Source organism: Hemitrygon akajei, chromosome 2, assembly GCF_048418815.1.
Source record: "Hemitrygon akajei chromosome 2, sHemAka1.3, whole genome shotgun sequence".
NCBI lineage: Eukaryota > Metazoa > Chordata > Chondrichthyes > Myliobatiformes > Dasyatidae > Hemitrygon > Hemitrygon akajei.
Window position 1 is genome coordinate 42,748,279 of NC_133125.1, and position 27,170 is coordinate 42,775,448.

Here is a 27,170-nt window from a genome sequence, read left to right on the forward strand (position 1 = left end):
TTGCAGTCAGTAGGATGGGTTAAAAGTGCAACAAGGCATCAAAATCAAAAAGAGTGATGAAGACAGGACTGAAGGTGCTATATTTGAATGCACGCAGTACACAGAATTTGGTAAATGATCTTGTGCTGTTGTTCAGATATGTTGTGGGTATCACGGAGTCGTGGCTGTAAGAAGATCATTGTTGGGAGCTTAACGTACAAGGATACGCATTGTATCGAAAGGGTAGGCAGAGGGGGAGGACATGGCTCTGTTGGTAAAAAAAAATGAAATCAAATCCTTAGAAAGATGACGTAGGATCGGGAGGTGTAGAATCCTTGTGGGTAGAGTTAAGAAAATGCAAGGGTAAAAAGACCCTGATGGGAGTTGTATATTGACCTCGAATAGTACCCAGGATGTGGGCTACAAATTACAATGGGAGATAGAAAATGCATGTACAAACGTAGAAAGGGCAATTTTGCAATAGTCATGGTGCATTTCAAAATGCAGGTAGATTAGGAAAATCCGATTGGTGCCCGATCCCAAGAGAAGGAGTTTGTAGATTGACTATGAGATGGCTTTTTGGAGAAGCTCGTGGTTAACACCACCAGAGGAAGAAAATTTCTTGATTGGGTATTATGTAATGACCCAGATTTGATTAATGAGTTTTAAAGTAAGGGAATTCTTAGGAGATAGTGATCATAATATGATAGAATTCGCCCTGCAGTTTGAGAAGAAGCTGAAGTCTGCTACAGCAGACAATGGAGTGTTACAATGGAGTAAATTGAATTGCAGAATCATGAAAGAGTAGCTGGCCAAAGACGATTGGAAGGAGACACTAGCGCAGATGACAGCAGAACAGCAGTAATTGTAGTTTCTGGGAGCTATTCAGAAGATGCAGAAAAGATGAAGTAGCATTCTAGACGGAGCATGTGGCTGACAAGGGAAGTCAAAGGCAGCATAAAAGCAAAAGAGAAGGCAGATAATATAGCAGAAAATCATGGGAAGGTGGAGAATTGAGAAGCTTTTAAAAACTAACAAGGCAATTAAAAAGTCGGAGAGAGAAGATGAAATATAAACGTAATCTGGCCAATAGTATAAAAGAGGATACAAAACATTTTCTCTGATGTATGAAGGGTAAAAGAAAGACAAGAGTGGATATCAGACTGCTGGAAAATGATGCTGAATAGGTGATGGAGATCAAACAAATGGTGGATGAACTTAATAAGTATTTTGTGCCCGTCTTTGCTGTAGGAAGAAACTAGCAGTATGCCAGCAGTTCAAGAGACTGAGGGGGCAGAAGTGAGTGTTGTTACTGTTTCTAAGAAGAAGGTGCTTGGGAAGCTGAAAAGACTGAAGTTAGACAGTCACCTGGACCAGATGAACTACACCCCAGGGCTCAGAACATGGTAGCTGAAGAGATTGTGAAGGCATTAGCAATAATCTTTCAAGAATCACTAGTCTAGAATGATTCCGAAGGACTATTAACATTGCAAGTGTCACCCTGCTCTTTGACGGGGGGGGGGGGGGGGGGGGGAGGGAGCCAGCAGAAAGCTAATTACAGGCCAGTTAGGCTGTGTTCAGTGGTGGGAAAGATGAATTGGAGTCTATTATTCAGGATAAGGTCTCAGAGTACTTGGTGGCACATGACAAAACAGGCCAAAGTCAACATAGTTTCCTTAAGGGGAAATCTTGCCTGACAAAATGGTGGAATTCTTTGAGGACATAACAGGCAGAGTTAGTGGATGCTGTATATTTGGATTTTCAGAAGGCCTTTGATAAGGTACAGTACATGAGGCTGCTTAACAAGGTAATAGCCCATGGTATCACCGGAAAGAGACTAGCATGGATAGAAGATTCGTTGGCAGGAGGCAAAGAGTGGGAATGAAGGAGTCTTTTTCTGGTTGGCTGCTGGTAATTAGTGGTGTGTCACAGGCATTATGTATCTAATATTCCAGTAATATTTGAATAATATTGTAAATATACTGTGATTATGCATTCATTGTTTACATCATTCATTATGTGTAAGTACATGAACAGCATACGTCACTCCGCCACCATGTCATATGAGCAGAGCTCACTAAAGTAAAGAATAAAACTAAAACACGTATCCCTCGGATCCCCATGTTTTTCTTTCAATTAGTTTTTGGTTTGGAGTTACAAACCATAACAGTGGTAACAAGGAAGTTTTGAACAGCCTTGAGAAGACTACCTGCCAGTTGAAACACAGCGAGACGTTCGTGTTTTAAAAAAAGTTCTGAGACATTCAAGTTCAAAAAAATTGCAGCATGTGTTCTTCAGAGGGGAAGAGATGGCTGAGTTTAACAAAGGGCAGAAATTCGGTGAAATTCACAGTTTCATAAACAGTGAGTTCCAGCTGATAATAACAATTTTTTTAAAAAATAGAAATGCCCGGCTATATCAGAAAGATAGTTGCATTCAATTGCACAAGAGATGACTGGATATCATATACTGAACAGTATTTTGAAGCAAATGAAATTGCCAACGAAAACGAGTGCCAGTTATGCTGAATGCAATGGGTGGAAAAGCATACAGTTTGCTTAGAAGTTTGACTAAACAAAGCAGCTGAAATGAACTCTGCTGATATCATGAAAGTAATTCGGGAACATTTAGAACTCAAATTGTTGATTTCAGAATGCTTCAGGTTTCATAAGTGAAATCAAAAGGAAGAGAAGTCAATTTCAATGTCTGTTGCTGAATTGAGAGATTGAGCATTGTCAGTTCAGTGATGATGGGTTTAATGATTCACTGAGAGATTTATTTTCCAGAATCTTTCAAGACAGCATTCAGAAATCTATTGTAACTGAAGCACAACTTACATTTAAAAGAGCAGTTGAAATCACTGTATCAATGGAAACAGCAGCCAGAGATGCAATTGAGTTGCAGTCAGGATTGAAAGGGAGCATGAACAAAATTGCAGCGTCTAGCCAAATGACTGCTGGCTGAACAATTTGTGGCAGGGGCTCACATACCCCAGACAAATGCAGATTTAAAGGCAAAACTTGCAGAAAATGCAACAGTTAGGACATAAACAAAGAGTATGTCAGGCAGACGAAAATAATTGGACTGCACAGGGAAGAGAAAAAGATTAAAAAGTCAAGTTGCAGTTTCAAAAAGAGCATTAATCATGTTATTGATGGAAAAATATGATACTGATAGGAGTGACAGAGGGCTGCATAGTCTTGAAATTTATAATGTGGAAACTAATGAGAGACAGATAATATGGTTTACACCAGAAGTGAACCAAATTAATTTAAAATTATATTGGATACTGGATTGGCTGTTTCAGTCACTCCACAAAATAAGTTTGAGTGGCATTTTAAAGATACTTACCCGAAGCCTGCAGCTATCCAACTAAGAACATATACTGGAGAAAAGGTAACTCCAATGGAAGTGACATCCGTCACAGTGAAATACGACAACCAATAAGCCATAATGGGCTTGTAAGAGGTAAAAACAGAAGGACCACCATTGTGGGGCCATGATTGGCTGAGTCAACTACAACTTGATTGGCGATTCATTCATTATGTGCATGCCACACCTCCTGCAATAGAGTCTACTGAAGGCAAATTAAGAGAGTTACTGGATGATGCCACCACAGTGTTCCAGGATGGCATTGGAAAACTCAAGTATATCAAGGATAAAACAGAGTTAAATGAAAATGCCACACCAAAGTTTTACAAAGCCAATCTGTAATTCTAATATCCACGATAAAATAGCCAGTGAGTTAGATCGCATGGAGGCTGAAAGAATTTTTTTTCCAAGGTTGAGTGGAGCCAATGGGCAATGCCAGTGGTCCCAGCAGCCAAGAAGAATGGGTCTGTCAGGATCTGTGGTGATTTTAATGTCACCATCAACCCAGACTGAAAGTAGATTAACACCCTCTGCTCAGAATAGAGGATATCTTTGCAAACCTGTGCACTTATCTGAGGCCCACCTACAGATGGAAATGGAAAAAGATTGCAAAGTGTTTCTTACCATAAACGCTCATAAAGGGCTTTATCGCTGTAATAGGCTTATTTTTAAGTAGTATCTGCATCTGCACTTTGGCAGAAAGCTAAGGACCGTGAAAGCTATTTTGCAAGGCTGCACAGACACTCAGTGTTACCAAGATGACATCATTGTTACTGGTAAGGGTGACGAGGAACATCTCCAAAGTCTCCAGACAGTCTTAAAAAATATTAGAAGATGACGGGCTCAGAGCACGACACAACATATTGTGAATTCTTTAAACCAAACGTCACTTGTTGTGGTCACACCATAAACACACAATGATTACACAAGTGTACTGAGAAAATTGAAGCAGTGGTGGATGCCCCAAGGCCAAAGGATGTGTCACAGGTGCGATCTCTTTTAGGATTTGTCAATTACAATAACAGGTTCCAGCCAAACCTGGCAACTGTGCTCCACCCCTTGAACTCATTACTACAGATCAGGAAGAGATGACAATGGACAAAGCAGTGTGAGGTGGCTTTCTGAAAGGCAAGAGAAATGGTGACCACTGACACTGCACTCACCCATGTTAGGAGTGATGGGAATGAGCATCTCATAGCCTTTGTTCTTACTGCTGCAGAGAAAGATTACTCACAGATTGAGAGAGGGTCCTTGAGTCTGGTTTGGGGTGTAACATTTTTCAGCTAGGACTTGTATGGGAGAGAGTTTACCCCATTACAGGTCATCAACCACTAATCTCTCACAGAATGGTGTTCATCTAACAGCAGCAGCAGAAATGGGCTCTTTCTTGGAGGACGCAACTACGAGGTAGAGTTCAACAGGGTAACTAATTATGAAAATACTGATGGATTGTCCCATTTACCCTTGGAAAAGAAAATACCTGAAATATTTACAAAGCAGGACACTTTTTTTGATGTATTCTTCCTAATGCAAATCCAAAGTCTCCCTTTAACAGCAGAGATGATCCAAAGGGAAATCAAAACAGACTCCACACTGTCTCAGGTCTCCATGGCAACCCAAAATAGCTGGAATATGCAGTAGAAATCCAGAACCCCTTTTTGTCAGCACTGGGATGAAATTGCCCTTAACAGAGGTTGCCTTGTGTGGGGATTGAGAGTGGTTGTACCATCCAAGCTGAGAGCTAAAGTGTTGGAGGAGCTACATGCCGGTCATCTAGGCATGGCCAAAATGAAAATGTCGGGTCAATACTTCGTCTAGTGGCCTGGGATAGATCGGCAGATCGAGCAAGATGCCAGCACGTACAGAAGAAAGGTATCCAGAGCTGTCAGAACCACTTGCTGCAGTCCCAGAGATAATTCTTACACCATCACCGAGGAGGCCCCAGAATCTGATATTGCTTCATAGCCACAAGAACACCTGGCAAGCAGAGTGGCTTCCCTTCTACCCTCCATCAAGAAAGACGTTATCCCACAAGAAAGTAAGAAATCCTCCACAACAATAAAACCTTTAGGCTTAAGTGGGACTACCTAAAATTTACTGTGCTCTGGATATTTATACAGTAGCTGTATTATATAGTATACTGTGTGTAATGAAGTACACTTCATTACAGGTTATAAGTAAAAGTATGTGAAAGTCATATGATACATCATTATGTCACCTTATATATGCTAAAAAGTAAAAACAAAATTAAGGCAGTAAACTAAAACCCTTGTTTTTCTTTTGGAGTCACAAAACGTAACAGCAGGGGTCGGTGTTGGGGCCATCTCTTTTCATGTTATACTGTATATCAATGGTTTAGATGAAGGGATTGGTGATTTTGTGGCAAATTTTGTGGAAGATGTGAAGACAGGTGGAGGGGCAGGTAGTGTTGAGGAAACAGGGTGTCTGCAAAAGTATAGGGAAAGTGCATGGTCGTGCACTTTGGTAGAAGGAATAAAGGTGTGGACTATTCTCTAAGTGGGGAGAAAATTCAAAAATCAGAGGTGCGAAGGGACTTGGGAGTCCATGCAAGATTTTCTAAAGGTTAAGTTGTAAGTTAAGTCAATGGTAAAGAAGAAATGCAATGTTAGCATTAATTTCGAGAGGACTAGAATACAAAAGCAAAGATGTAATGCTGAGGCTTTATAAAGCCTTGGTTGCACCGCACTAGGAGGATTGTGAGCCGTTTTTGTGCCCTTATCTTAGAAAAGATGTGCTGGCATTGAAGAGGGGCCAGAGGAGGTTCATGGGAATGATCCCAGGAATGAAGGGTTATGATATGAAGAGCATTTGATGGCTCTGGGCCTGTATTCGCTTGTGTTTAGAAGAATGAGGTGGGATCTCATTGACAGCTATCCAATATTGAAAGGTCTAGATAGAGTGGATGTGGAGAAGATATTCCTATAGTGCAAAAGTCTAGGACCAGAGAGCAGTGTCTCAGAATAGAGGGCCATCCATTTAGAACAGATGAGGAAAAATTCCTTTAGCCATAGGATGGTGAGGCTGTGGAATTCACTGCCACAAGCAGTTGTGCAGGCAAAGCCATTGGGTACATTTAAGGTGGAGGTTGATAGGTTCTTGATTAATCAGGCCATCAAAAGTTACGGGGAGAATGCAGGAGAATGGAGTTGAGAGGGCTAGTGGAATGGTGGAGTAAACTCGATGTGCCGACTGGCCTAATTCTGTCTGAAGGACTCAGCCTGAGACATCAACTGTTTATGCAATTTCATAGATGCTGTCTGACTTACTGAGTTCCTCCAGCATTTAGTACATGATGCTCAGGATTTTCAACAAAAAAAACTTAGAGATTCCACGAGCCAGCACCACCCAATTACACCCTATTAGCCTACTAACCCATTGGTCCTTGGAATGTGGGAGAAAACAGAGCACTTAGAGGAGACCCATGTGGTCACGGGCAAACATACAACTGCATATAAACAACAGCAGAATTGAACATGGATTGCTGGTGCTGTAACAGCATTACACTAATTGGGGATCTTGGGGTCCACATCTATAGAGCTCACAAAAGCTGTCATGTATGTTGATAGGGTGGTTAAAAAGGCATATGGTGTGCTAGCCTTCATAAATCAGTGAGGTAATGTTGCACTGGCTAGACCACTGGTTATTGTGTTCAGATTTAGTCTTCTCAGTTTAGAAAGGAGATTGACCAGAATGCTATGCTGATTAGAGAAAATGTCTTGTAAGGAAAGGTTGCGTGAGCTAAAGCTTTTTCTCTTTTGAGTGACGGAGGATGAGAGGTGAATTGATAGTGGTGTGTAAGGTTATGAGAGACGGACAGCATCTTTTTCCCAGGACAGAAATGGCTAATATGAGATGACGTAAATTTAAGGTGACTAAACAAAAATATATGCCGATGTAAAACAAATCTACTTCTGATGCTAAGGTGTATGGAATGATGCACTGCTGGGGTGGTGATGGATCTGATTCAATAGGGATATTCGAGAGACTCTTAGGTATGCACATGAATGTAATAAAAATGGAAGGCTGTGGGCTGTGTTAAGAGGGAAGGTTTTGACTGATAGTAGAGTAGCTTTGTATAAGTCAGCACAAGATCATGGGCCAAAAGACCTGTACTGTGCTGTAATGTTCTATGGTCTATGCTCTATGTTGAACCAGTGTTAAGAAAGTTCATTCAGCAGCTTGTGTGTGTTTATTTGTTCTTAGCCCAGCCTGGGCTCTCATAATTCTGAAACCATTCACTTCCAGTTGTCTCTCATCCAAAAACAGGATTAAAAAAATCACCTGCCCTTACACTTCCTCCCTCACCACCATTCAGGGCCCCAGACAGTCCTTCCAGGTGAGGCGACACTTCACCTGTGAGTCGGCTGGTGTGGTATACTGCATCCAGTGCTCCCGGTGTGGCCTTTTATATATTGGTGAGACCCGGCGCAGACTGGGAGACCGTTTTGCTGAACACCTACGCTCGGTCCGCCAGAGAAAGCAGGATCTCCCAGTGGCCACACATTTTAATTCCACGTCCCATTCCAATTCTGATATGTCTATCCATGGCCTCCTCTACTGTCAAGATGAATCCACACTCAGGTTGGAGGAACAACACCTTATATACGGGCTGGGTAGCCTCCAACCTGATGGCATGAACATTGACTTCTCTAACTTCCATTAATGCCCCTCCTCCCCTTCTTACCCCATCCCTGACATATTTAGTTGTTTGCCTGTTCTCCATCTCCCTCTGGTGCTCCCCCCTCCCCCCTTCTTTCTCCCGAGGCCTCCCGTCCCATGATCCTTTCCCTTCTCCAGCTCTGTATCACTTTTGCCAATCACCTTTCCAACTCTTAGCTTCACCCCACCCCCTCCGGTCTTCTCCTATCATATCGCATTCCCCCTCCCCCCACTACTTTCAAATCTCTTAGTATCTCTCCTTTCAGTTAGTCCTAAAGAAGGGTCTCGGCCCGAAACGTCGACAGCACTTCTCCTTATAGATGCTGCCTGGCCCGCTGTGTTCCACCAGCATCTTGTGTGTGTTGTTTTAAAAACAATCATCTTACCTTATCAGGAAAATTTAAAGATAAGCACTTCTCATGCCCGTATTTTTCACATCACGTAATCCCTTCACAGGATACCTATAGTTTGTTCATATTGCTTTTTGTGGTGCAGTCACTTAGTTGGAATGCTGTCTCAGCTGTGCTCTTTCCAGGTGTCAATCATGTGACCTTCCTCCTCTGTACTTTGTTCTGTGGTTCCCAGCTTATCTCACTCTCTATCGCTAGCTGGCAGCCTATCTTCTCAGTCCATCAGCATACTTGATACCTTGTCTCCAGCTACACGTTGTATCATTTCTTAATGCATGCGTTACTAAATGACAATAAACGATGACTGAGTGTCCTCACAATCTAATCTAATCCATGGAATAATAACAGCTATTTCCCTATTCTCAGAGTTCCTTCTCTGCTAAATACCCCTTCATAAGATGCACCTCAAAATAATTTTTCACCAAGTTGTGTTAATTATTTTTATGTATTTTCTTGAAGCAGTCCTTGGTTCAATGGATGTTCAGTATCTAAAGTGAATTTTTATAACACGGGATAAATAAGTAGGATAAATAATAGAAATATATCCAGGTCTGTACATCAGGACAGAACAGGGCTCTTTAGAAATGTTTCTCAGCCAATACATACTGCAAGCTCACAGTAAAAGCTCACTTAAATTTTCAAAGTGTCCATTACTCACAATAGGGAGAAATTGAAGCAACACACACAAAATGCTGGAGTAAAGCTGAAATTGGGTATGTGCACTAACAAGGAGTCATTGTGTTTAGGTAAACTGGGAAGGGAAGCATCTCAGAAAGTCTAACTGCCAATTGAGGGGAACAGCCACGTGCCAATAGTCCTAGGCCATCATCTAGTCTGTTGTAATCAGCACCTCCAAAGAAACTGCAGAGGAAATTTCCAAAGAAAACCTGAAAATACTGAAAGTGTGAAACAAAAACAAAATACTGGAACCACACAGCAGGTCAGGTAAGACAGAAGAGCAGACGAGACAATTGCCAAATGAACAGTTCATTTGAAATGCTGAAAAGTGAGGGTTGATGGGGGATGTAATTGTAGAGCATTGTGGCAGTAATTGCAAAGGATGCTCTATTGAAATTGAAGGCCATTGAAGTGGAATTTGAGAATTGACGATTTAATTCTTGTCCAAGAGGAGACGATGTCAGAGCAGAGTTTCAAAAAATAGTCAGGTATAGTCAATGGCTCTGTCCACTATGGTATTAGGGGTTGGGAACCTTGAGTAAGGAAGAAGAGAAATATTTCAGAGGCACGTGTGCAGAAAGACTCATCATTGGCATAAATACAACAGAGATGGATCTCCTTGGTACACTCCTCCAACCCCACACACCAGTTCCATACCCACCGCACTTCCTTATACAACCACAGAAGATGCAACATCCATTCTTTCACCTCTTCCCTTCCCACCATGTAAAGACACCAAGCTGTCCTTGTAGCTGCAATAGTGATTTACTGCATTTGAAATTCTTAATGGGGTTCCACACACTATTGGAAAAAAACAGACATAGATTGGGTGACCCCCTTTGTGAAGCACATGTGTTCAATTTGTAGAGGCAATCCTGATCTTCCTATTGCCTATGATTTTAATTTGCCATCCCACTCCCTCTCTAACCTTTCAGACTGTGGCCCCTGCACCATTACAATGAGGTGAAATGTAGGTTTGAGGAACAATGTCTTATCTTCTACCTATAGGTATTGTTATGCCGTTGGCCCCCTCCTTTGTGAAAATCGCAAGAACTCTAGTTAAGGGGGGTCAACTGACCCAAGAGAGAGAGACGTGCGAAAGACCACGTTCTCCCAAGAAGCAGAATAAAAAGTGACTTTGACTATTGTCTCATGGAGACCACCTGAAAAGCCCTCAGGCAAAGTGGGCTGGTTGAGAGAGAGATCGCATTACCTGCAACTTGATTGACACCTGCGATCCCGTGAAGAAGTATAAAGGCGGGTCTGAGGGGAGGACCCTCAGACGCACCAAGGAGACACCAAGGAAGCATGATACCGATTCCCGTGGGAGCGGGAAGCCATTTTTTTTTAGGAGGCCATGTGCGTCAGATTCCGGATCGGGAATCTGTGGCTGAAGCCAAAGGAAAATCGCTTTTAGCTAACAACTGATTCCAGGGAATTGTTTCGCAAAGACAACGGGCAAGTGTTCTTTCTTTCACCAGTCCTCTCTCTCTCCAACACGTGAAATGCCAGCGGTTCCCAAACGGAAAAGACTGCAGATTTCTAAGTGACTTTAATATTCAATTGGACTCAGTATTACCCCTAGACAACTATAGAGCTTATTTCTGATTAATTATTATTACACCGGTGTTTTAGATTGAGTATTGACGACGTATATGATCTGAATGTTTGTATTAACCTTACGTTTGTGCCCCTTTTTGAATAAAACGTTTGAAAATAGTAGCATCCGACTCAGCTGATCCATCTATCTTTGCTGGTAAGTTACCTGGTTACGGGGTTTTCGTAACAAGTGGGGGCTCGTCCGGGATTTGAAACCAAACGGGAGGGTCAGTGAATCGGGCTGTAAGTCCAAACGTAAATCTGGTTACGCAGGTAGCCAGACAGGAAACCAGCAAAGATGGACGTGGGTGAATTTATGAAAAGCCCAACTATGGAGGCGCTAGAGATGGCCACCAAATCAGACTTGTTAAATTTGGGGAAGGGGTTAAACCTCGCAGAGGTGAAGTCGTCCATGAAAAACCGGGAGGTGCGAAGGGCCATAACTCAGTATTACATTGGGGAGAATGTGTTTGAAGCAGAGGAGTTGGAAAATATCCCTGAAAAAGTACCCGCTGGTACGACGGATCAGTTAGAGATAGAGAGATTACGGTGGGAACATGAAATTAAGTCAAAAGAGCTAGAAGTGGTCGGGAGAGAGAAGGAACGAGCAGAGACAGAGAAACAAAGGATCCATGAATTGGAGCTGGACAGGCGAAGGCAAGAGCGAAGAGCTCAAGGGATAGAGAGAGAGGAGGGGTTTGATGTTAGTCGGGAGCTGAGATTAGTACCTCCGTTCGAGGAGACGGATGTTGATAGTTATTTCTTGCTTTTTGAAAAGGTGGCAGTGAACCAGAAGTGGCCACAAGAGCAGTGGGTCGCGTTGTTACAAAGTGTGTTAGCAGGAGGGAGGATTTGGGCAGCCATGATGCCGACCCGCCGACCGGCGAGTACGGTGGCCCCGCCCCTGGAGTCCCAAAGCTGTCGCGCATGCGCGGTCACTCGCAGCCTGTCGAGAAAAGCAGCTGAGAACGAGAGCAGTTTAAATCGGGCCAGTAGTGATTTGGCCAAGACGTTTTTACCGACCCTATACCACGAGGGTTCCGAGGGTGGTAAAACAGAAAGTAGTAAAGTGAAATGGGGTAAGGGTAAGGAGATAGCCCTCCCCTTAGTGAAGAGAAAGGTCCTAGAGGTAGGAAATAAACGGATAAAGCTGTTAAAACGTCCAGAGTTGGACGTGGTTGATCTGTCTGGTTTGGCAGAATTGTTTGGAGAAGTTGAGAGTTCTAAAGATGTTCTCGATGGTCCCGAGAGTGAAGTGAGGGCAGTCTTAGAGAGGAAGGGTATCCTTGCTGTGGAGAAGTCAGCTGAAATGGCCGAGGAGGTTGTTTCAGCTCGCAGGGTTGCGCCTTCCCCAACGGGGGGCTGCCTAGAGAGTAACTGGAAGGATCGGGGGACGTTAGAATTTGAAAAAGGTACGGGTGTTGAAAGCCTGGAAGAGGCCAATGTCCCGTTTGAGTGTGTCCAAGATGGGGATGCACGTGGTGCTGACCCTGGTAACGAAGCTCAGGGGAAGTCTGAGGTATTTGATTCGGGGGAACGGGGCGGCCGTCCTCGTGAGTCAGATAGACCTGGTTCGGGGAAAAAGGGGTTAACCTTGGGAAGTGTGAGTTCCCAGAGGGTTGTACAGAAGGGGGTCTTCAGAGTTAATGTGGAGTTTACGAATGGGGAGATAACTGTTGTTGTGGAGGGAGACGGGAAATCTGTAATTCCCAAATCGAAGGAAGAAAATTTAATGTCTGGATTGATGTCAGAAGCAGCAACCAGGCTGCAGAGACAATGGCTTGGTAACACGGTGCCTGCGAATCAATTACAGGTTGATTTGGAATGTAAAGGTGCCCCACACGCTATTGTTATTCAAGAGGGTGCTGTGAAAAGGCAGAATTTGAAATGCTGTTTGGACCAAGAGTTTAAACTGAAAGCTAATAACATGCAGGGTCCTGAAGATAAAACCAACAACTTGCTTAAAATTAAAGAATTGTGTGGAAAAATCGGAAAATGGTCTAAGTTTGGAACACATTGTTGATAAAATAACTCATATGAAAGGAGCAGGCGAAAGCCTATTCCACACTGGTGCACAAGCTTAACTGGAAACGGGGCGAGGGTTGACGGGATGCCATTTTAAATAACAGGATCTGGTTTTAAGGGATTTCGACAAAGTATGTGAATAATAGACAACCCCATGGAAGATTGACTGTTAAGTTTGAAAGTAACATAAAAATTTGTCTTTTGCATGAACCTTTGTAGATGTATGAAAGCTAAGATCACACCTCCTTAGTTATGTTGCTGAAGAAAGCAAATAAATAAGGTGGTTATTGAGCTGAAGTTTGATGCTACCAGGCGTTAGTATGGCACATGAGGTTAAGGTATTAAAGAAAAGGGGCACTGTACTTGTTACCTGTTTAGATACTGACTTGAATGTATAACAGTAGTACTCTGTGAAGAGAAAAGCTTGTGTAGTATGTAGATTCAAAAAAAATAAATTCCTGTGTCAACCTGGTTTTAACCGCTGGTTAAAAACCCATTATGGGGGGAGGTGTTATGCCGTTGGCCCCCTCCTTTGTGAAAATCGCAAGAACTCTAGTTAAGGGGGGTCAACTGACCCAAGAGAGAGAGACGTGCGAAAGACCACGTTCTCCCAAGAAGCAGAATAAAAAGTGACTTTGACTATTGTCTCATGGAGACCACCTGAAAAGCCCTCGGGCAAAGTGGGCTGGTTGCGAGAGAGATCGCATTACCTGCAACTTGATTGACACCTGCGATCCCGTGAAGAAGTATAAAGGCGGGTCTGAGGGGAGGACCCTCAGACGCACCAAGAAGACACCAAGGAAGCATGATACCGATTCCCGTGGGAGCGGGAAGCCATTTTTTTTTAGGAGGCCATGTGCGTCAGATTCCGGATCGGGAATCTGTGGCTGAAGCCAAAGGAAAATCGCTTTTAGCTAACAACTGATTCCAGGGAATTGTTTTGCAAAGACAACGGGCAAGTGTTCTTTCTTTCACCAGTCCTCTCTCTCTCCAACACGTGAAATGCCAGCGGTTCCCAAACGGAAAAGACTGCAGATTTCTAAGTGACTTTAATATTCAATTGGACTCAGTATTACCCCTAGACAACTATAGAGCTTATTTCTGATTAATTATTATTACACCGGTGTTTTAGATTGAGTATTGACGACGTATATGATCTGAATGTTTGTATTAACCTTACGTTTGTGCCCCTTTTTGAATAAAACGTTTGAAAATAGTAGCATCCGACTCAGCTGATCCATCTATCTTTGCTGGTAAGTTACCTGGTTACGGGGTTTTCGTAACAGTATCAATGCCTTCCACAAGTTCTGGTAACCTGCTTTCTGTCTGTGGCAGGACTCTGATATTGGCTTCGTTTTGCTCTCCATTAACATAGCCTGACTTGCTGGCATGTCCAACAGTCCTGCATTTTGCAGCATTTTGCATTTCTTTGTCTACATTATTACAGTCTAACTGCTGCTATTAACCACTTGGATACTGCTCCCCAATCCTGGCCTTAGTCTATCAAGGATGTTCTCATTGTCCGATTTGTCCTTTCTGACTCACACTGCTACATAAAACCAATGGGTTTTTTTTCTTGCTCCCAGCTCTGAAGTATTTTTTTACCTGAAGTATTAATTCTATTTCTGTTTGCACAGGTGCTGTCTGACCTGCTGCACATTTACCGTTTTGGCTGTGTCTAATGCACGTTATCTTAGTTCAGAAACTTTTATCAATTCTCCATAAAAGCAGTTCCACAAAAATTAAAGATGAAGCCTATAGAAAACATTGTCACCCGGCAACGATTATGGAAATAATGAAGAAATTCAGTCTCAGTAAAAACCTTTGTGTTGATTCTTCAGGACTGCCAGGACCAGCTACAGTCCTAAGACCCATTTGGCTGAGAAGGAATAATGCAAGAGATTCATTGAAGCTTGAGATGAGATCAATGCCTGCTGGAAGGGGCACTTCGAAGACTCTCCTTGGTACAAGCCTTCTTCCAAACCATGGCAGGCCACTTGATCCAACCTCACTTCCAGCTCAGACTGACAGAGAAGATGAGAAGACTTAGAGGACAACAGGAAAACAACAAGGTCTTTGGAGCAATTGATATGCTGTTGGAGTTCTAATACTTGCTGGTGAGTAACTTCTGATACAAATTCACAGCCCCATCTCCCATACCTTTCAGATGCAAGAGGAGGAGAGACTTAGAGTTGTTGTACTTTGTAACTATCTTCAGGAAAAGAAACTGAGTTGAATGCTATAACTACTAAGGGGCCCCCTGCTATATAATCAAGGGAAGTCATTGCCAGAGACTTACTCTCCTGCACACTTCCCAGTGTACAAAAGTTGCTTCCTAGTTACCTACACTGTGGACATGATATTCTGTGCATGACAACTCCAAAAGGAATACAAAGGACAGTCGTTAGAGGGGGAAAATAGTGTTTGAAGATCAGGATCTCTACTCCAGCAGAAAGCTGTCTATTGAGCAGCACTGAAGAGCTACGATTAAAACTCTCCACAAAGTCCTCCTGATGATGTCGGTGTTCTCCCCCAGGCCAAAATCCTTGGCAACTTAAATTCATCCAAATCCAATGGGCAGGCTATGGCTTTCTGTCAGCAAGTTTGTTGCTCTAAACTCAGCCACAGCAGAATATTGCCAGGTTGGTGGAGGAAAGAAATTCAAGGATGTTCTCACAGCATTCTTGGGTGAAAAATGTTCTGCTGTAATGTGTGGGTTTCCCTGGCCCACTATCAAGTACACAAGTTAATGGAAAAGATGTACTTGGGTTAGTCTTCAGAATGAACCTCAAACCCCTTGCAGGGCACACAGGTGAGCACTGAAAATGATAGCTGAACCACATGATCACCGTGCACCCTCCTGCACCTCCAGCTTTACCTGTACCAGAATCTTAGGTCCCATATTAGCCTATCATTTCTTAATCAATGCTGCAATTTCTAACAAAAAAAAGCTTTCAAATGAACTGAGGCAGTAATGGGGAGAAAATTGGTGGATAACAATATAAAGATCTATACATTAACATTTTATTTCTCTGAACATAATGCACTGTCCCCATGAACAAGGAATCTGCAAAGTGTGTCCTTGTTTTGGAAAGCACAGTGATCCTTTACCAGAATTCATTAAAAGTTCAAATCACAGAATGCAATCAGAAAATTGTTTCAAATCTACAGAATTTAACAAGATCTTACAAAATGTACTAAGAACCATTTTCCAGAGCTTGAAAACATTAACGAAGTAATAGAGATGAGGTGGAAGAGATCTTTCTAGATCTCTGTTTTAACATGTTTAAACATTTTTTTAACAAAAATAACAAGCAACTAAATTAGTTTAATCTAATCCCATCATTACATTGTTTGGTTCTGATAAACAAGTAAGAAAAATAATTCACAAGCAAGACTTCATACCCCCTTTAACAGGAGCTGACTTTTGTCAAAGGGACTATCGGCATATGTGCATGTCAATACCTCCAATCTCCTGTGTTAATGGGTGACTAAGTACACTTCAAAAGAGTAGGCAATGGTTTTAGATCATACATCTTATTCAGTGCATAACTCAATCAAGTGGGGTGCAAGGGAAGGACAAAAGGAAAGAATGTTAATGGTCAGTGGAATCAGGCAGTACCGAACTTTTCTTTCTTATTTTTCCTTTTCTTCCAGGATACAGATGCACCTGTTGAGGGAAGCAGTAAAGATTAACAATTTGCTTTACTAATCACATGTACATTAAAATATTGAAACATACAGCCGAAATGTGTCATTGCTTCAGCAACCAACACAGTTCGAGGATGCACTGGATGTAAAACATTATGCTAACTGTTATGGCTGATTTATACTTGTGTGTACGGGCTACGCCATAGCCCTGATTTTCACTTCTGCGTAGCTCTACGCCATAGCGAGCATGCGTTGGTGTGCGCCTAAATGCTAGTAGGCGGTGGGGTTTCTATGCCACTGTTTTGAGTTTCTTCATGAGAGACATGGACGAGGAAATGCATTTCAAACATTTTCACATGTCGGCAGGTAGATTTGACAATTTGGTTCATCTATTTCGCATCGGTGTATGCACAGCCTACGGACATGGCGGAGAAGAAGCAACCGGAAATGTGTAGGAGGAAGTGCAATTCTACCAAGCGGACCAATCACAGTTGTTGCGGTCTGCATCGCTGTGACGCGTGAGTGAGTTTTTTGGGGAGGTGCACGCCACCCTACAACGTAGGGTACGCGGTACCTACGGCGTAGATGTGATGTACAAGTATAAATCAGCCTTTACACTATCATGCTGCCCTTGAAGAAAGTGGTCGTGAGCCAGTTATTAAACAGCTTCAGACCTTCCAGGCGAGGTGCAAGTCCCCAAGCCAAGGTGGTTTTGGGGATTTGTACCCTGTAACAAGGAAAGCACAATGATACTTTGCAAATCAGGATGGTGTAAGGCCTGGGGGGAAATCTGCAGGAGGTGGTGATCCCATGCATCTGCTTTTGGTGGGAGTGATTGTGAGCTTGAGAGAACATTTCGGGTTAGCTTTGGCAAGTAACCACAGTGCATTTTCAGGGTTAGGTTTATTATTACGATCTGACTTGAAATTTGTTGTTTTGCAGCAGCGGTATAGAAAATGCAAAAAAAAAGGAATAATGAAGTTGTTTCAATTGGTTCATGGACCCACAACTTAGAGATGCTCATACCTCCAACAGCTGACCCCTCATTTTGTGGAATTTACAATACTGTAGCCACAACACAATGGTAATGGTAGTGCACACACAAAACGCTGGTGGAACACAGCAGGCCAGGCAGCATCTATAGGAAGAAGCACTGTCGACGTTTCGGGCCAAGACCCTTCGTCAGGTAACGGTAGTGTGATGATGATGTACTGGTCGTGCAGACTGGTATGGAGATTCTTGTTTGTTATTGGATCTGCACACATCCAGGCAAATAGAGTATTTCATTATGTTCCAGATTTGTACTTTAGAGTCTGCACCTTAGGTTATAAGGGGGTGTAAGGGGGTGAGTTACGCACTACAGAATACCCAATGTGTCCTTGTAGCCATCATTTTCTTCTGTGAGGGGTATTCTCTTGGGGCACTGGAGTTGGTCGTATTTTGGTTTTGCTCCGTTCATTTTTCCATTTCTTTATCACCCTTTCTCTATTTATATTAAAGTGTTTATTTTCTACTGTGAGGTATGACGTCATTCTTCTCTTTCTCTGTTTCAGTCATATCTGGCCTAATGCTTTTGCCTGCACATAGCATTTCTAGTTATTTTTTCACAATTTTGTCATCTCAAAGAATCCCAACCCCCTTCCCACCACAATGGTTAATTGGGTCTACTTGCTAACCCAGAACATGCCTTCTTCTCAATAATATCACCAAAGAAGTAGTACAGGAACCTGAAGATGCCCTCAATGTTTCACGAACAGCTTCTTCACTTCTGCCACCAGATTTCTGAAGGGATAATGAACACGTACACTACCTCACTGTCTTTTGGTTTTTTTGTTCTACTTTTTTTATTTTTAATATATGTTTCTTATTGTTATTTTAAAGTAATTTATTATGTATTGCAATGTACTGCTGCCACAAAGCAACAAATTTCATGACATACGCCAGTGATGTGAAACCTGATTCTGATTCTGAACTCTTTTGCTCCTCTATGTCACCTCTCATCTCCAACACTCCGTTTGCCAGCCTCTCTACATGGCTCAGACCCTTAAGTCTGTGCAACATCTTCGTAAATCTCCTCGGTGTGTTTTTCAGCAGAGTGACCGAAGCTGAAGAAAACACTCCAAATTAACTTGTTAAAAAATGGATAATCATGTGCAGGCAGAAGAGATTTAGTTTAAACTGGCATTACGTTCAGCAAGATGTGGACAGAAGGGCCTGTGCAGTTTCATGTTCCATGTGCCATGTTCTATGTTTTGCTTGTATCATTCTCCTCCTAATTACAGTGATGGGCATCTTATACTCTCAATACTTTCCACACTGAAAACAAGCACATATTCAGTCTTAGCCATTTCTGCCGATCTTAAGTGTTGACAAAATATTTTCTTTCCAACAGCTAGTGGAACAGGACTTACCAAAATATTGGCTCTTCAATCACCCCATTGCTTTTTTTCTCTTCCCCTCTCATCTTCCCTCCTAAGCACAAAAGATACCACATCTTCCCTTTTACATCAATTCGTTCCACTAACCAAGTCTCCAGGCACTTCCAGGAAAAACAGCAAATTGCCTGTACTTCAAGCAATGTTGAAGTTTCTTTATTTGATGGCTTCCTTCATTTGCTTTGCAGGCACCTCAGTTTCCTCTGCATGCTTTACCCAGAAGTGTTGGTTGCCTTTCGGTTTCTTTTCTAGTCTACCCCATTCTCATTCTCTGGTTTGAGTGTGCACTGCTCGAGTGAGGTTTGACTGAAGCTTAAGGATAAACACCAAATCTTTCAATTGTATACATTAGAGCCTTCCAGACAAAACAGTGAGTTCAACCATTTCAGAAAATGAATTCCATTTACACTTCCTCTAGACTAGGGGTTCCCGACATAGTTTTTATGCCATGGACCAATACCATTAAGCAAGGGGGTCCCTGGACCCCAGGTTAGGAGCTCCTGCTCTAGACCCATTTTACATTTCTATGATTACCCCGTTTTGCCTTGCACCAACATCCTGTTCTGTCCCACAAATCCTCCCCAAACATTCTCTACTTCAGAATTCAAATTTCAAAGTAAACATATTGTCAAAGTACACATATGTCACCATAGATTCATTTCCTTGCAGGAATTCACAGTAAATACAAAGAAACACAATTGCATTAATGAAAAGTCACAGACAAGACAACAACCGATGTGCAAAAGAGATCAAACTGTGCAATACAGTAAGAAAAGAAACAATCAAAATAGTAATAATAAATAAGTAAAAATATCAGATGGGTCCTTTAAAGTGAGTCCATAGGTTGTGGGAACAGTTTAGTGATGGGACAAGTGAAGTTATCTCTTCTGGTTCCAGAGGGTGTAATAACTGCTCCTGAAGTTGGTGGTGTTTGTTCTGAATCTCCTGTTCCTCCTTCCTGGTGGCAGCAGAGCATGACCTGGGTGGTGGGGATCCCTGATGATGGATGCTGTTTCCTGCAACAGCGCTCTTTGTAAATGTGCTCAATGGTAGGGAGGGCTTTACTCTTGATGGACTGGGCTGTATCCACAACATTTTGTAGGCTTTTCTGTTCAAAGGCATTGATGTTTCCATACCAAACTGTGATGCAACCAGTCAGTATACTCTCCAGCGTAGATCTATAGAGGTTTGCTAAAGTTGTAGATGATGTGCTGAATCTTCACAAACTACGAGGAAAGTACAAGTGCTGCTGTGCCTTCTTTGTAATAGCACTTGCATGCTGGATCCAGGATAGATCCTCTGAAATTATAAGTTCAGTGATGATATTTCTATATATAATTTTAATTTCTTAATATATTATTTATATAATTATTTTCATTTCTTCGATCTGTCAAGCTGGACTGTTTCTCTTTTCACAGACAGTGACTGCTCTGAGAACTTCTAACATTATCTATATTTTAGATTGCCTGAATCTGCTGTTTTTGTCATCAATGTCAACAGCAAGTGGGCACTGAGTCAGAAGCAAGATTTTTTTTTAAAAAGGGATTGGGAAAATCAGGTTGGTAATAGGTCTCAAGAGAGTGAATTTGTAGAATGCCTATGAGATGGCTTTTTAGAGCAGCTTGTCGTTGAGCCTCCTGGAGGATCAGCTATATTGGATTGGGTGTTATGTAATTCCTAACAAATTTTATGTCTTGCCATGCACCACTGTCAAAAAACAACAAATTTCGTGACATACGTCAGTAATAATAAATCTGATTCTGATTCTTATCCCATTTCTTAAATGGAATATTTTCAAACTTTGCCCAAAGTTCAAGATTTCTCAGCCAGGGAGAAACATTCTCCCTGTGTCTAGTATTTCAAACCCTTTAAGAAGTTTATAACTTTTGATGTCATTTGCTCTCATTCTTCTAAATGCTAGAGAATACAGTTTCAAATGACACAATTTTCCTCACACAGTACACAGCCATCACTGGAACCAATATAGTGAATCTTTGCTACACTTCATCTATGGCAAATGCAATATTTCTTGGGGAAGAAGTCACAAGCTAAACATTAGATATCCAGATGCAATCTTGCTAAGGCCCTATGCAATCTCATACTTTGAAGTCTCTCCTCATAAGAGTTGATGTATCATTTGCCCTATTGAACTGCACCTGACATTAGCAATCATACCTAGGTCACACTAAATATTAACAGAGCCTAATCTCTCACCATTTAGGTTCCACTTTTCTGAAACATGCATCAAAAAAGGATAATTTCATATTCCACACAGGTTCTAACTTGTCTTTGAATGTAATATTTACATTATAAGAGAAACAACGTAAGCAGTTAAGCCTGATGCAGTGAAACAAGAAGAGAGTCTTCACCTCACCAACCCAATCACCATTCACAAACTTAACTAATCAGAATCAGAAACAAAAAATCAGGTTTATTATCACTGGCATGTGACATGAAATTTGTTAACTTAGCAGCAGCAGTTCAATGCAATACATAATCTAGCAGAGAGGAAAAAAAATAATAATAAATAAACAAGTACATCAATTACATACATTGAATAGATTTTAAAAATGTGCAAAAACAGAAATACTGTATATTTTTTAAAAAGTGAGGTAGTGTCCAGAGATTCAATGTCCATTCAGGAATCAGATGGCAGAGGGGAAGAAGCTGTTCCTGAATCACTGAGTGTGTGCCTTCAGGCTTCTGTACCTTCTACCTGATGGTAACAGTGAGAAAAGGGCATGCCCTGGGTGCTGGAGGTCCTTAATAATGGACACTGCCTTTCTGAGACACTGCTCCCCAAAGATGTGTGATCCAATTTCATTGTAATATTCCCCTCAAATCCCCCACATTCTACCTCTTCCCTACATACCTAGACAGCTCAGATGGCAAAATAACTTACCAACATACATGTTTTTAAAATATAGAGGGAAACTGGAGCACTTGAAGGAAGTCTACATTGTCACAGGAACATCATGCAAACTCAGTAGAGAGAGAATGGAGGTTATTGGAGCTTTGGTTACTTATTTGCACCCTTGGAGGGCCTCTGTTGGATATCACCCAATCACATTTTAGCATCTTAGAGTTCTGCATGAGTGTGGTGAAAGTCAGGTATCCAAGGTCTGTTGGACAGCAGATTCCTGCACACACTTCATGGCCAGATGCACCACTGCTGAAGAGATGTCCAGTCATGTCCAGTCCTCAACTCTATACCATGGAAAGCTGGCAAAGGAATTTATTTTACTTCATTTGCATTATTTTTAATATTTTTATAAATTTGAATGTATTTTTAACTTCATCAGAAACATCCTAATATTTTTTGTCAAGTAGCAAGCTGTTAAAAACTGTGGGGGTGTTCTGCATTAGTGTTTCAGACATATATCGTACATCAGGCTGCTGTGCATTGACTACAGCACAGTGTTTAATATAATCATATCCTCCAAAGTTATCACCAAGCTCCAGGATCTGGACCTCTGTACTTCTCCTTGCAACAGAATCCTTCACTTCCTCATCGGCAGACCACAATTAGTACAGATTGGTAACAACATCGCCTTACTGGCCATCAGTCTAGGTGTACCTCAAGGCTGTATGCTTGGTCCCCTGTTTTAGTCTCTTCATAGCCACGGCCGTGTACTAAGCATTTTCGTCTTGGATGACCAGTCTTGTGCTCGGATGCAATCACTAACAAGGTGCATCTGCTCCTCTGCTTTCTTCCAAGCTTAAGGAGATTTGGCTTGGCGTGTCATCAAATACCCTAGTAAACTTCGACAGATGCACTATTGAAAGTATCTGGACTGGTTGCATCATGGCCTGGTATGGCAATTCCAATGCACGGGAAGGAGAAAGCAAAGCCTCTGTACAAAGCAGCGAAGATTACAGGCGGTCAGTCCATGCTGTGGCTATGTCCAAGACAATCTGGTCTATGAAGGACAATGAATTGCAGAATCTTTAAAATATTGGTGTGTTTATTGTGAGGACAAAGTGCATGTGGGCACAGGAACAATGAAAAACTTACTTGCAACAGCATTCACAAGGAAAACTAATTATACACAATTTTTGCAAGGAAAAGTACACAGCTAGAACATAAAACACAAACATGACAAAACCTGCAGGTGCTGGAGATCCGAAACAACACACACAAGATGCTGGAGGAACTCAGCAGGCCAGGCTGCATCTATGGAAAAGAGTAAACAATTGACATTTCGGGCCGAGACCTTTCTTCAGGGCTGGGAAGGAATGGAACATAAAACACTAAGTCCATTTTAGTGCAAAGTGATCAGAATAGTCATAGTTTTTCTAAAGTGTAATGGTAATTAGGGTTTTGACACTGGTTCAAAATCTGAAGGGAAGTAGCTATTCTTGAACCTAATTGTATAGAACGTTGAGCTTCTGTACCATGATTGTAGCTGTGAAAAGATGGCATGGTTCAGACAGTGGGGATCTCTGTTGAATGATGTTTCCTGCTTAAGGCAGCACCTCCTGTAGATGATACCAGTGGTAGAGAAGGGCCTGTCTGTAATTGACTGGGCAAACTGCACTACTTTCTGCATCTTCTTAACATCACGTGCATTCGAACTTCCATAGCAGACCATGATACAACCAGTCGGGATACATTCAGCTGTACATCTGTAGAAGTTTGTTCGTATTTGGAAACAAGCTAAACTTTCTTAACCTCCAAAGAAAGTAAAGACATCGGCTACACTAGGTCTGTTAGTGAAAAGTGGCTCCAGGTGCAAGTAGGAAATAAAACAAAAGTGAAACAAATAGAAACTTTGAAGATTTAATTAAATTTTATTTTAAATGCTGTAACTTCTACAACAGTAAAACAAAAATAGATTGTCTCTTTTTCTACCATGTTTAGAAAAAGGAAAGGAAATACCTGACATATTCATAGATACATTCTTTGCTCACTGCTATCACAAAATAAAAGTATTTTTTCTTAGCCAGTTTTTAGGGTTGGGGAGAGATGCTTCATATCAGCACGTTGCTTCATGTTCAAAAGTCACAGCTGTTTACCTACGTTCAGAAACATGAACAACTTCAGTCACTTACTCAAGAAACATGTGACATCAGTGGCAGAGCCAAGAAATCTTTCTGTTACTATTGCTGAGTAATTTCCCTTCCTATCCTTCAACTTCAATTTCACAACTTTAACTACATCAGACACAACCTAAATAATGCAATCAATGCACTTTCTTAGAATTTCTTGAGTGTAATGCTGTTTTTCTGCAGAGCAAGGGATTGGGAAAACTCTTCCTCAGATACCATAAAAACAGAAGGTATCTCTGGAAATTGAACCTTGAAATGACATTTGAATGAGCATACCTTTTCATTTTTCAGTGATGTATTTTCAAAGTAGAATTTTAAGGGCTAGCATTGACTCAATGGGCCAAATTGCCTCCTAAGCCATTAAAAAAATGCAGAACAACCTTTTCTGTGCTGGGTGAACTCAGTTTTTTTTACATCATGCAAGATAAATCTAATTGGTTGAAGACTGGTTTCTCTGATGGTGGACCTTCAGGAGAAGCCAATGAGAGAAGATCCATCAGGCACTTCTGGCAGAAGATGGTTGAATGCATTTTACCCCATCTTGTGCTGTCATTGAAAATGCAGATGTTAGGGAGTCTCCTATCACCATTCATAACTGGATGTGTCAAGACTGAAAAACTTTGTCTTGATCTATTGATTGTGGTTCACTTTACTATTGTGTGCCAATTTTGCTGTTCTGTATGAAGCTAGGATGAGGACATTTGAAGATGATTTACTGACTGGGTACTTCATTTGGTGCCTGATGCCCAGTGTACTGTTCTCACACCTTGTCAAAGTAGGATTGGTCTCATGATTTAATATTAATAGTAAAGGAAGGTGACAGGTTGTAAATTGCAGCAACAAACTTTGTTGCATGCTGATGGTTGCTTTGATCTCATTATTCAAAGTTTATCTTATCTGGCATGATGATAATGGCACATATCACAAGGGAGGCTCCATTCTGTGGGAAGATGTGATTTTGGCTTAGAAATCTATGTGTAATGATTTTCCAGCATTAGTAATCTTATTGCTTTGAAATGCTCTATAATGCGGGTTCCCAACCTTTTTTATGAGGGGTGATTTATAAATTCATGACCTAAGGTAGAAGAAGTCAATTATAGAAAACATAACACATTTATTTTTCCTACATTTACACACTTAGTCCAGCGGTCGTGGAGCATACTGATCCGTTCTTTGAAGAAGTCGACATCTTGGACGTCCAGAAGTGGTCCACAGCATAGGGTGATTCATAAGTTCGAGGCCTATGGCAGAAGGAGATGTTATTAACTTCAAACTTTCTGCATTTTCACTCAAAGAGTTGAACTGCACACGCATGTAACGAGAGCTGTATAACTCATCTCCTTCCACCTTAGGCCATGAACTTATCAATCACCCCTGCTGTGGACCACCTGAGGGTCCAAGACTCTCTCAGTACATGCACATGCACATTTAACTCTTTGAGTGATAATGCAGGAAGTTTGAAGTTAATAACTCATCTCCTCCTACCTTAGGCTACGAACTTATCAATCACCCCTGCTGTGGACCACTTCTACAAAGAAGGGATCTGTATGCTCCATGACCGCTGGACTAAGTGTGTACATGTAGGAGGGAACTATGTTAAAAAATAAATGTGCTAGGTTTTCTGAAATTGACGCCTTCTAGCTTAGGCCACAAACTTATCAATCACCCCGCGTATGTCATGGGTTTCTTCCGGGTGCTCTGGTTTCCTCCCACAGTCCAAAGACCCACTGGCTGGTATGTTAATTGGTCATGATCAGGCTACCATTAAATCAGGGCGGCACAGTTTGAAGGGCTAGAAGAATCTATTCTGCACTATATTACAAAAAAAAATCAATCAATAAATGTCCATTTAGAAATTGGATAGCTGAGTGTGTACCTTCAGGCATCTGTACTTGCTTCCCTATGGTAACAATGAGAAGGCGGCATATCATGGGTAGTGGGAGTCTTTAATGATGGACATCATCTTCCTAAGGCATCACTCCATGAAGATGTCTTGGATACGATGGAGGCTAGTACCCACGATGGAGCTGACTTATCTTACAAGTTTCTGCTACTTTGATCTTATGCAGTAGCCCCCCCTTCCCACCCACATACCAGACGATGATGCAGCCAATCAGAATGCTCTCCAACAGTACATTTGTAGAAGTTTTCAAGTATTTAGTTGACAAACCGAATCTCCTCAAATTCCTAATGAAATATAGCTGCTGTCTTGCCTCCTTTATAGCTGTATCAATATGTTGCATCCAGGTTAGATCCTCAGAGATATTTAATACTGTACCCAGGAACTTGAAATTGTTCACTCTCTCCAATTATGATCCCTCTGTGAGGATTGGCTTGTGTTCCATTGTCTTACTCTTTCTGAAATCCACAATCAGCTCTTTGGCCTTGCTGACGTCGAGTGCAAGGTTGTTGCTGCGACACCACTCAACCAGCTGGTATATCTTGCTCCTGTACACCCTTTCAACACCATCTGAAATTCTGCTAACAATCATCAGCAAATTTATAGAAGGCATTTGAGTTATGCCTACCCACAGAGCCATTGGTGTAGAGAGGGAAGAGCAGTGGGCCAAACACACCGCCCTGTAGTTCACTAGTGTTGATTGTCAGCGAGGTGGAGATGTAATTTCCAATCCACCCAGATTATGGTCTCCTGGTTAGGTAGCTGTGATCCAGTTGCAGAGGGAGGTATGGACGCCTAGATTCTGAAGCTTTTCAATCAGGATTGTAGGAATGATGGCGTTAAATGCTGAGCTATGGTTGATAAACAGCATCCTGACATGGGTATTTGAATTGTCCAGGTTATCCAAGGCTGTGTCTGCGGTAGACCTATTGTGGCAATAGGCAAATTGCATTGGGTCCAGGTCCTTCCTGAGAACGATTCTAGCTTTGACCAACCTCTCAAAGTGTTTCATCGCTATAGATGTGAGTACTATTGGACGATAGTCATTAAGGCAACTCGCGCTGCTCCTCTTGGGTACTAGTATAATCGATGCCCTTTAGAAGTAGCTGGGAACTTCCACCGTAGCAATGAGAGATTGAAAATGTCTTTGAATACCCCCACCAGTTGGTTGGTACAGATTTTCAGAGCCTTAAAAGGTACTCCATTGGGCCGTGTCTCCTTGTGAGGGTTTTCCCTCTTGAAAGACAGCCCGATGTTGGGCCCTGAGACAGAGGTCACAGGGTCACTGGATGCTGTAGGGATCCTCATAGCTGTAATTTTATTCTCCCTTTCCAAGCGAGCTTGAAAGGCATTGAGCTTGTCTGGCAGAGAAGCATGATGTTAGGTTCTGCT

At 41.9% G+C, this 27,170-nt stretch overlaps 1 protein-coding gene across 1 annotated transcript; it reads left to right on the plus strand.

Moving 5' to 3' along the window:
• Positions 1 to 5,361: 5,361 nt before the first annotated feature.
• Positions 5,362 to 14,425, plus strand: LOC140720639 (uncharacterized). The gene is made up of 3 exons (XM_073035476.1): positions 5,362 to 5,389; positions 10,128 to 11,847; positions 14,381 to 14,425. Exons 2-3 carry the CDS (start codon positions 11,017 to 11,019, stop codon positions 14,423 to 14,425), a joined length of 876 nt encoding a protein of 291 aa, XP_072891577.1. The 5' UTR covers positions 5,362 to 5,389; positions 10,128 to 11,016.
• The last annotated feature ends 12,745 nt before the right edge of the window (positions 14,426 to 27,170 follow it).